The 12,058-nt window shown below is 37.0% G+C and overlaps 2 protein-coding genes across 2 annotated transcripts; both read right to left on the bottom strand.

Annotated features, from left to right (window-relative positions):
- Positions 1 to 257: 257 nt before the first annotated feature.
- LOC121247420 (protein FAR1-RELATED SEQUENCE 5-like) lies at positions 258 to 2,711 on the bottom strand. Its single transcript, XM_041145776.1, has 2 exons — positions 2,592 to 2,711; positions 258 to 2,504 (listed from the first exon to the last, which is right to left on the bottom strand). Exons 1-2 carry the CDS (start codon positions 2,709 to 2,711, stop codon positions 258 to 260), a joined length of 2,367 nt encoding a protein of 788 aa, XP_041001710.1.
- Positions 2,712 to 9,824: 7,113 nt separating this feature from the next.
- Positions 9,825 to 11,000, bottom strand: LOC121247413 (F-box protein At5g07610-like). The gene has a single exon (XM_041145770.1). The coding sequence runs from the start codon at positions 10,998 to 11,000 to the stop codon at positions 9,825 to 9,827; it is 1,176 nt and encodes a 391-aa protein (XP_041001704.1).
- Between the last annotated feature and the right edge of the window lie 1,058 nt (positions 11,001 to 12,058).

Here is a 12,058-nt window from a genome sequence, read left to right as displayed (position 1 = left end):
TGTACACTTTCTTGTGTCCCCATGACTGGAGTTTGTACACTTTCTTGTGCCCCATCACTTGTTGTACACTTTCTTGAGCCAATAGTTCAGTGTCCAATCCACACCTCTAAAAACATAAAAAAAAAATTATAATTTGTAAATACTTTCTTGAGCCAATGGTATGTTATTATCAAATATTTTTTTTTACGGGTAAAAAGGTACGTTATTATCAAATACTCAAAGAAAAACATCAGGTAACAATGACAATAACTTAAAAATTAACAAGCACTCACAAGTCTACTTTTTCCCGTATCTTTTTTCTTTTTAGCTGCTTTAGTTTTTATTTTCTTCACCCGTTCCTCCATCATCGACATTCTCCTATTACACGGAGGTCTTCCCTTGCCTCTAACAACATGGAGACTTAACACTTTTTTAGAACTTCCTTCGGTGGCTACATTCACATTACTAACTCCAACAATGGAATCCATGTGGTGGGTCTTCGAGGTGCGGTATACCTCATTCATCGCATACAACTTCGATACCATGTCCTTAGTATGCCCATCGCACGACGTTGTATTTGTTATTACCTCATAACAAATTTTCAATAGACGTTTATACCTTTCAGTTTCAGGTCTCTGATCAATAATGTCATAACTGCTCGGAATAATAGTATATCTGCATTTTATGTCTTTTCTCCACCGATCCAATATATACTTTTCTGGCAACTCACGGACTTTCCTAGCTGAAAATATGGCAATAATATGTCTACATATTATCCCTCGCATCTCAAACAAGCCACAAACACACTCAGCCTCATTAAAGTAAACAGTATAAGTAACCTCCTTGATGAAATCTTCAGCCTTAACTTCATCATCTACTGAGTAAGTTACGATTACTTCATCCATATTTTGGAAATGACAATGACAATATATCATTCCTATTATCTCTTGTTGAAACTCCCAAAATTTTGCATTTGTATACACCTCTTGAAACTTCTTCTCAATAGCCAAATGTGATATGCAAGGAATGGTGAAGTTAAATGAATGGAAATTTGCTTGGTTTTCGTTCTCAATTTTTTTCTTCAATGCATTGTCGAATTGATCAACAAACTCTTTAAGATTTGTCTTGGCATGCATATAGCCGTCAAAGAAAGCGTTCATACTCTCACAGTGTTGAGTTGTACTCATTCCAACCCAAAATGAGTTTTTTAAATATACCGGCACCCAAAATTCTCTCTCCGCATATAAGCTTTGCAACCATGCATTTTCATGCAAGTTGAACATATCCTTCACGACATTCCAAGAATTCTCAAACTCATCGATAGTGTAGGAGTCATAGACACAAGATAGCAACTTACTTTTCAGGCCACATTGGTATTGAAGATGAAAACCAAGCTTTTCAGGGACCTTTCGCAATATATGCCACAAGCAATATCTATGCCGCGTGTTGGGAAAGACAATGGCGATCGTATTTTTCATTGTTCGATCTTGATTTGTAATAATAGTATGCGGCGCTTTTTCACTCATGCAGTCGAGCCAAGTTTTAAATAACCATACAAATGATTCTATATCCTCGCTTGAAATAAGGCCTGCACCCAAAAGGATTGACTGTCCATGGTGATTTACACCCACGAAAGGTGCAAATGGCATTCCATACCTATTTGTCAGGTATGTAGTACCAAATGTTACAACATCTCCAAAGTAGATGTATGCCCCTCTACTACGGGCGTCTGTCCAAAATACATTCCTCATCCAATCATCATCATCCAAATCCATGAGGCCAAAAAAACCATCATTCTTCAATTGCATCCTTCCAAAATACTCAAATAGTGCTTGAGCACCATCTTTACCAAAGCGTAGGTGTCGTGACTTATCAATATAGTTACGACAATTTTTTTCTCCAAACGGTAGGTTCTCAAACCCACCAGCCTCAATCACAAGAGCATAGAAACTCTTATTCAACCATATGCTAGCTTGATCATTTGTATCCAGCACCCTCCTAACAGATTCATTAACTTCTCTATTACATCTGAAGAACCTAGATTTTTTTGGACTGAGCACATGATTGTGTGTGTTAAAGACTGATGTGACACACAGTTTCCCATCCTTCAACAACACATTCATCCTTGCCTTGCAATCTGTCTTGCTTGTGGGTCTAGGCTTGGAGACGTTTGACGTCCTATTTCGTGCCTTGCCACCACGAGCACATCCAAGAGTGACATATTTGATAGTCTCATCCTTCTCCCTTCTACTCCTTTGTGTCATTATTCCAAAACCACATCTTTTTCCGTAATGTTTATAGTAAGTCATCAACTCATTCTCCGATTCAAAGCAGATTCCTACTTTTGGCTCCTCAGTGATATCACCCCCATCAGTAGGATCCACGTGAAGTGATCCGGAGCTGCCAGCTTTTTTGGTATCAACAGTATTACCCAAAGAGGCAGTACACTGCACTTCAATTTCTATCGAGTCTAGTGTAGTCTCACTAATTTTTTCAAAAGAGTTACTTTGTTGCACTTTATTTTTCTGCAAATTAGAAGAAAAAATTATTGTATGACAATATATCTTCTGATAATTTAAAAGACACAGCAGGTGAAACCGCCATCAAATCACCCTGCCAACACATGGATCTGGTTTTGCATTCGTCAAAGGAACAACTGCTATACTAGAATTGGTAGCTACACTAGAACTGACCGCTACACTAGAGCTGGCGCTAGTTGCGGAACTATACATGGGACGGAAGTAGACATGGCAGTACAAGTATCCATTGCAGCAAAATTAGAGTATGGGTGTTGCTGCAATTTTTCAAAAACAAAAATTTAAAAATAAATAATTAGACCAAATATTCAAATTCATAAAATTAAAGCACATGAACTACTTTACCATCCAACGATTATCTGGTTGCTCCATGGATATGGGTATGCAATTGGATGAGGTCTCATCATTAGTATAGCGGAACTATACAAAGTAGCAGAACTACTCAAAGGAGTAGTACTTGACGTGGCAGTAGAATTAGAGTTCCATGGGCGTGGATTGGCACTTGAAGGAGGCATTGGACTGTAGTAACATGGCATGTAGTTTGAAAAGTCTGGATAAAGTGGTCTTGACCCATCCTAACATATAGGAGTATAATGTTAATCAACCCAAATGGGCAGTGACTACATATATAATAAACACACGTCAGTTGTGTGTGTTGTGTACAATTCCTGGGTTGATGTATTAGTCAGAGGATGTGTTATGGGGATGCATCTTCTTTCTCTTTCTCTTTCTCCATCTTCACAATTCCAAATAGAAGTTGAAATATTTACTAAAATGTATGAAATGTCTATTATCGTTTCTCTTAAGAAAAAGATAATCTCAATTACATTTGAAATATATAATCGATCTAAAATATATGAGAAAAAAAAGTTCAACAGCATTTCAAGCTATATAAGAGAAAGAAAATACCAGATACAACATAAAAGTTGAATGTGCTAACATTATTATGAGCTTCCAAAATTGGGAGTTAAATACATCTAACAACTTCAAAAATCTGCTTTGTGGTATCCAATAAACTTGGACTCACATCTTGAACCTTTTCAATTGTTTTCTCCACCCACCATCATGCTTTGCTCCCACTCTTCAAAGCAGGCCCCTAGCTTATTACTTTTTTGACATTTTGGCGTTGAATCTTTGACTTGAAGTCCCCCACACTCACACACATACGTATATATTTAGTTACAATAATATTTAATTTGTAGTGTTTTTAGTTTTAGTAGAGGCCCGATGTCCACCTCCAGATATCTCTTTTTTTTTTTTTTTTTTTACATTCCATAAACGGGGATGTCTCTAAAAGATGTTTTGTAAAAAACTACACCACAAAGCCATCCAACTTAGAGGATGTACAAAAATTTGAGTGGCGCACAAATTTAAAAAATATTGTGAGCCCTTTCTGGAAACCAATCACCATTGACTCAACTACCATTAGCTCAAAGAACCAGAAAATTCAAAGCTTCGGTGAAAAAACAACCTACAAAGAACCAGAAAAATAAATTAAGCCTCACCTTAGAAGAGAATATCTAGTCGGAGACTGAGATTGCGAGCCTTCGTTCTCTTTGAAATTTAAGAACCCTATGCGGTCACATTTTTCCCTCTTCAACTGTCTTTTACGTCACGTTTTCTTTTCTTTTCTTTTTCTTTCTTTTTTAATAAAATGGGCCACGTCAGCATGGTGCACAGGCCTCCGAGTCCATACGCTTGTACGTAGCGGTATTGTAAAAGGAAAAAAGCATGATAGTTAAGATCCACGTTGGGAGGACTGCGTGCAGACGACTAGGTTTTCAGTAAATTCCTCTCAAATTCATGTGGTGAAATATCAAAACTGCACATTTCAATACATTCCCTCCAATCCAACAATTATCCCTCCCGATGGACCTCAGCTTCTCCTCCACCATCTTCGACCCTTTCTCCTTCACTTCTAAAGCATTCAGATATCCCAAGCTTTCTCTATGAGATTCTGTGGTGTGTGAAGAAGCCTTACTTTATTTCTTTTAGGCCAACTAACATATTTATTTTGCATTTCAAAATTTCAAGGGTAAGAAAAGGAGGCAAAAGCAACAAGTTTCCTTCTCTGATTCAACTTTTAAAGTCCTTCAAAGGGTGTGATTCTGAAATTCCGTCATTTTACTTCTCAATGTAAATAACTTTTGACTTCCATTTTCGTAGGGAGGTATTCCCACCTTTTCTTTTCCCATATTCTTTTCATTTGAGTGCCCAATCAATATGCGTAAAGCTCTTTTGATCCTAAGTTGGTCATTTCCGCTTTTTCCTTTGTGAAGACATCATTTCACATTTTCCTTTGTGGAGATAAAATATTGTTGTTGCTTTAATTTGTTGTTCTTGCAATCATGCTCTTCCTGATCCTCATGTTTTTATTATTTTAATTTGATGATCAACATTGTTGCTTTGATTTGCTGGGTTTGCATGCTATTTGTTGTTGTCTTACAATCATGCTTTAATCTAGTAGTCATGAACAGCTGGAAGAAAGTAGCAAAAGTAATCAGGTTGAACCCACCACATATACTCGGCGATCATTGTTTTTTGAAGATGAGTTTTTAAAACCGACGACGGGCTCTAATGCTGAAGATGAGGTGTTAGAGCCAACGTCGAGATGTAATCATGATGAGGAGGTTTCAGAGCCAACGACTAGGATGGTTTTTAAAACTGAGGTGGAACTCATTGAGTACTATAAGAAATATGGGAAATGGGCTGGGTTTGGAATAATGACCCAACGAAGTAGAAGGGATCAAGATGAGAGTGTTAGATATGTAATACTTGGTTGTGCGCGTGGTGGGAAGGCAAGGAATCGTAGTATTAATCTCGCTAAACCACGTCTGACAACCAAGACTGAATGTAAGGCGAGAATTAATGCAGTCTTGGTTGGTGAGTTGTTGCGCATAAATACTATGAAAAATGCATACAACCATGGCTTAAGTCCAAGAAAGACAATATTCTTTTGATGTAATCGATCTATTGATGATTCTGTCAAGAGGCAACTAGACATTAACGATGAGGCAAACATAAGTATGGCTAAAAGTTTCAGCGCATTGGTTGTCAAGGCTGGTGGATTCGATAAACTTCCATTTATTGAGAAAGATGTATGAAATTATATTGACAAAGCCCATCACTTTAGACTTGGCAAAGGAGGTGCTGCAACATTGAGGGATTATTTCGTGAGAATGCAGCATAAGAATGAGGACTTTTACTCATTGATGGATTTAAATGAGGACGGAAGATTAAAAATATTTTTTGGGTTGATGCGCGGAGCAGAGCAACATATGGGTATTTTGGGAACATTGTGATATTTGATACAACGTACCTAACAAATCGATATGGTATGCCATTTGCCCCTTTTGTCGGTATTAATCATTATGGACAATTCATATTGTTGGGTGCATGTTTGATATCAACTGAAAATATTGAAACGTTTGTCTAGTTATTTGAAACTTGGTTGAAATGTATGGATGAGAAAGTGCTAAAAGCTATCATCACTAATCAAGACAGGGTCATGAAAAATGCTGTTGAAATAATTTTTTCAAACACCCGACACAGATATTATTTATGACATATTATGCGAAAACTACCTGAGAAGTTGGGCTCACATTCCCAATACAACTGTGGTTTGAAGACTGCCCTACACAAATGTGTTTATGATTATTAGACTCCCAACGAGTTAGAGGCTTCCTGGGAGGTGTTTCTTAATACTTACAACTTGCATGACCATATATGACTTCAAGATCTGTATAGTGAGCAAATGTATTGGATTTAAGTATATCTAAAAGATACATTTTGGGCTGAGATGAGCACAACTCAGAGGAGTTAAAGCATGAATGCATTTTTTGATGGATTTGTGCATTCGGGGACAACGTTGAAAGAGTTTGTTGATCAGTTTGACAATGCACTGAGAAAGAAAGTAGAGAATGAGATGGCAACAGACTTTCATTCATGGAACTGCACAATCTCATGTATAACCCATTTACCTGTGGAGAAGCAAATTCAAGAATTGTGTACTAACTTTAAGTTTAAGGAAGTGCAATCCCAAATCCTAGGGATTATCTATTCACATTGTATTCTTATCAAGACAGAATAGGCAATTTCGACGTATTAAGTTAATGACCAACTGCAAGTCGAGGACTTTATTAAGCAGGTTACATATCAAGTATACTTTAATGAGGATGAATGTGAGGTGAAATGCATGTGTGGCCTATTTGAGATGAGAGACATTTTATGTAGGCATATTCTTGCAATTTTCTCAGTGCGGGATGTCCGAGTGTTGCCTTCAAAATACATTATGGATAGATGGAGGAAGGACATTAAACGTATGTATGCTCTCATTCAGAGCAGTTACGATAATTTGAGTGGTAAACCAGCTGCTAGCAGGTACACTATGTTGATTAAACTATGCTACAAAGTAGCTATAAATGTAGCAAAATGTGATGATAATGCAATGAATATGGCACAAAAGTTACGAGCAATGAATTTGCAGTACACAAAAACAAAGACCCAACCCACACTTGCACAAGCTAGTACTGAGGAACATGATGTTGAGGTTGGAAGTTCAAAAAAGATTTTGAGTCCTCAAGTTGTTAGAGGCAAAGGGAGACCCCCATCGAAGAGAAGAGCACATCCAATTGAGAAGATTATGGGAAAGTGACGTACTAAAAATAACCAATCCGATCCCATGACAATAGCAAGAGAAGAAATGTATTGCATTCTTATCTCTTTTTTTTTTCAATGGTATTTCTCATTTGTATTTAATATGTCGAGTTTTTAATTTGATTTTTAAGAAAATATATATATTGATTTGTAGATAAAGAAACAAACGGAAAATGACAACATCATGAGTGGCCATACACTTTTTACAGAGGCTATGTTAGTGACTGGCTCACAACAAAGTGTCATTTTACATGTATGCAGTTTTTAAGTAAGTACATGTTTTTTTTAAAAGTATTTCGAGTTTATTTTTGTGGTTGTTAATTTAGAGTTTGGTGATTTTTACAGATGGATCCTCAACATCATGACCAGCTTGCTTAGTTGATGAACCCCTTCCGAATTGATGTTTAGGATTTTGAGTTTTTGATAATGTATTTTGAGAGTTGCTACTCTATGTTTGTTTTGAGTTTTTGATAATGTATTTTGAGAGTTGCTACTCTATATTAGTTTCGAGTTTTTGATGATGTATTCTCAGAGATGCTACTTTATGAATGAAGTGCAGTTTTTACTATTACTGCGCGCAAAGAATTTGCTTATGAAGTATTGTTGCTGGACAGTTCACTGCTATATAAATAAAACCACAAAAGCAGAAAATTTATTGTAACATCACAAGTCTGGTACAATGTAGCACATAAATTGATATTAGATATTTACAACACTTACACCAACACTTACAAGTTATCAGTCTAACTGCAACATTTACAAACTTGGCAAATGAGCTAAGTCCCCAACACAACATTAACAACATTAATCATCATTTGATCTTGATCTTAGCAACCAAAATGAGATTAAAATTGAAGTCTGCAAATCAAGAATTCCATGATCATCCAGGTTCCTTTGTCAGCAATTTGGCCTTCACCGAGAGTAATAAAAGCTAAAGGGATGCCACCATAAGGACTCTGCATCAGACCCAAACTAGAAACTTTTTTGTTTTAAATCAGACCAGTAAACTGACAATACAGCCACAACATCAACTCCAATAAAGCTCCTCAATATATTGCTTCAGTTCCCCTGCATTGTGCTCCATCGATGCCTGCATACAAGAATAAATATTAGAAGCTAGCACACTAGCATAATGTTATGCCATTTATGAACATGATAGAAAGATACCGGAAGTGAAGCAATATCTAAAATTATATCACAAAAACATAAAGTGAAATAATAATCATTGCTGGATAACTTGGAAGAAATAATCATTACCTCACTATGAATATTTGCAATATGACAAGTAGAGAATATAAACATGGAAGAAAGGAATCTTTGCTAGGCAACATATGGAAATGAATTAAACAGCCGAAATGAAACACAAGCAGCTCAATGAAAAAACAATTCATCTTTTCTATATGCCTGCAACGGAACACAAGTGTCATCACACTTTCAAGGGCCACCCGGTTCTCTCAAAAGGCAGTGAAGATCTTCATACACCTGGAGTTTAACGTTACAAATCCCTCTGAAATCAAATCCTTGCAATTTACAAATCTCAGCCAGCAATTACCATCTGAAAGCAAACAAAAAGGATTTTAATGTGAAAATACCAGATGAGAGAAAATTTAACGAGAAATCAAAATAAAAATTAGAAAGAAGAAATACCCTCTAAAATCAAAATCCTCAAGAAGAAATACCCTCTAAAATCAAAATCAAATACAAAAAGAATTTTAACAACAAAATTTACCCTCTGAAATCACAATCAGAAAAAAGAAATACCAGATTTGAGAGAGATAGAGCCCACTTGCACATCGCTTTCATCAATGCTATAGATTTCGATTATTCCTAATTCAGAGGAGTTAAAATGGTTCTAGTAGTACTACTACACCAACAGTTGATTCATACAAACATACAAACGTACTAAGCTTAAAGAAAACCAGAGAGAGAGAGAGAGAGAGAGAGAGCACACCTTCGAGCAATGAGGGAGGGTCAGGTCATTTTGGGGAGGGGGGGGGGGGTTGGGGAAGACAAACCTAGCAAGGGTTTGGGGGAGGTATTGAAACGACAATGTTTAATTAATTAAAACTCCCCATTTCATTTAGTCGTGCATGGGGAGACCTTATTTTGGACTGCACCCAGAATTAGAAAATGCTACTCTTCCCGCTGGTAGTTCCCATTGAGGGCTACCACTGGATATTTTATTATTATTATTATTTTACTTAATGATTGAGTAAGTATTTTTTAATAATATTGTGAATTTTTTTAAAAAATATTTAAAAGTATTAAAAAAATACAAATGAAAAAAATAGCAAAAAAAAAAAACACAAAATGAACTAGCAGGAGCTCCCAGCCGTTGCTGTTGAGCCAACAATAGTAAAAATATATAAAAGCGAATTTCCAATTTAAAAATCGATTAGAAAAAACCAAAATTTTAAAAAATGATACAAACTTCAACTAAATATCTAATTTTACTATTTATCACGTGTAAAATTTAGGTTTTTATTTTTTTGTTAGAAATTCAGCACTAGCTTCCTTCGGGACCTAAAAGATGGAGATGGATGGTGATTGAATCCGTCATAAGATGTAAAGAAAAATTATTCACATCATTTTTAAATCGTTGATACATAAAACCACTTCAAGCATGTCTGTCATCCACAAATAAAGCAATCATCAAAGATAACATTGAGTGTTGCTAAATGGATGAATAGATTCCCATGTATAGCACAATCCCAGATTCCTGGATTCCCATGCATATGACAATTTCGGATTTTCTCCCATGCTCATCGGACACAGGTCAGAAAGGCTCATCAATGTGTTGTCTCTAAGGTTGTAAAGGGTCAAGTCTCCAGGAATATGGAGTACCAAGATTGACTCTTCCCTTTCTCCAACTCTTCGATGAACAATGTGCAAGACGGAGAAAACACGATGATGAAGTTCCTGATGGTGCCTTGGGATCAACGGAAACGGGGTAGGCAGTGGTCCATCGAGATTGACATGGTACTTCACAAACCACCCAGAATAATCGCCATTCATCTCCATCACATCAAACACAGCTCTTTGAGGGCCATAGTTCTCGATGAGATATAGATGGCCTCCCGATTCACCGAAATATTCAAATCTCCTTTCTGCCCAGCCCTCTGGAATGGGAGGCATCATCATTGTATGAAGAAGCTCTCTTTCAACATCAAACCGAAGTGATGACTCTCCCCTGCCAACCCAATGTAAAGCACCTTTCCAACAGACCCCTCGGTTGAAAAGAAAATCATCCAAAACTACAAAAGGATTTCCTGACACTCTCCAACAGCCAGTATTCGAACTGTATATCATTATTTGGCGATGGTTTGCTGACAATTTGGAGTCACAAATGCATATAACTTGGTAATGGGGTGAGTTTTGAGGGTTAAATGCAATGCTAATACCAAAGACAGTTTTGCACTGAGGTCCGGGCAATGGCATATACTGCTTTGTGGTGGGTTTACAGATGTAGTATTTGCGGTCTTCTTCATGGCAACGGAAGCTACTGCAAAGTAGGAGGCCATTGCAGGAGTGCTTTATACAAACACCATTCTCATCATCAATGAAAGAAAGAGACGGCTTGGGAGCAGCATCCACTTGGCCGGTACATGGAATGAACCTTAACCCTGAATACATTCTAAGAAATAAATACTTCTGCAAGTAGAATCCTGAGACTTGGTACTGCGGATTACAACTTGAGTAATTAGAGATGAAGAGTGGGTCGGAGATGATCTGGTTCCACCATTTACAGACACACCTGACTCTCATAAGAGACTTCAAGGGCAGCCGGTTGAATATTTCAATCATTACATCGTTGTACTCAATATTCATCCTTGCTTGTTTCATTCCAGAACTTGAGCTTGATTCTTCTGAAAGGGGACAAATTTACATCTAATCAACATATTAGCAAAGGAATCAAATGGAAAAAACGAGTAAAATTGAAACAGAGAGTCTAACCGATCATATAAAACATGACTAGAAGTAGACGTACGTTTTCTAGTCGAGTGGAGGAGTATCACATCAGCTTATAACACAAAGAAATGCAGAAACAAGAGAAAAAGAGAGTGAGTTTGATGCTGTTCTGCTCTTTCTCAATCTGGGAGTAAAGTTCGGGTTTAATAGAAAGGAACCTCTTTGTAATTTCGTAACTTGAGGGTTAAGCTTTGAAGGAATAATTTCGTGGAAAATGTTGGCGATAGTGGGATGAGGTGGAGATTATTGTCATTTCTTCCCTTTTGTGGACTTGGTTGACTGGACTTCCACGTCTTTTACATGTTCTGTTACCAATAGATCAAGACCAAGACCAAGAAAAGACAACAATTCTGTTCAATCCAAGAAGACTTGGACGAGCAAGGTTTCAAAAGAGACCCCAAAATATAGCTAATGAGTTTGAACGAATGTCCTCCCAATGCCTACTTTTCTTACATGCGACTGACCGGCTGATCAATGATCCCAAGAACAACTTTAGGCCTTTTTTGAATTTTTTTTCATTTTTCTAAAGCTTGATCAAAAGGGTGGGAGACCTCAACAATCACCCCAAACTAGTTAATACAGCACAAGAAAAAGAAAAAAAATATGGATCTAAAGCTAATAATTTGGCTCCACAATATGGATCTAGAGCAAATAATTCGGCTCCACCTATTTCCCACAAAGAAAAGCCGCCTAAAGCGATTGCTCAATCGGACTGCAATACTACAACCAAAAGCTCCAGTAGATTGTTTTGTGTAGCACTTTGCTAATCCGGTTTGGTTAAAGAAAACTCTTACTTCCTCTTTCTCATGATCTTTAGTTAGGAAACTCCCACTTCACAGCCACTGACGGTTGGAGGTTGAGTAATATATGAAAACAGCAACCGTCATTGCCTTTTTTGAAAACTTTATAAATCACTT

The sequence above is a fragment of the Juglans microcarpa x Juglans regia genome, chromosome 1D (assembly GCF_004785595.1).
Source record: "Juglans microcarpa x Juglans regia isolate MS1-56 chromosome 1D, Jm3101_v1.0, whole genome shotgun sequence".
Lineage (NCBI taxonomy): Eukaryota > Viridiplantae > Streptophyta > Magnoliopsida > Fagales > Juglandaceae > Juglans > Juglans microcarpa x Juglans regia.
Note: the sequence above shows the minus strand (reverse complement) of the source record. Positions and strands in the feature narration are given on the sequence as shown.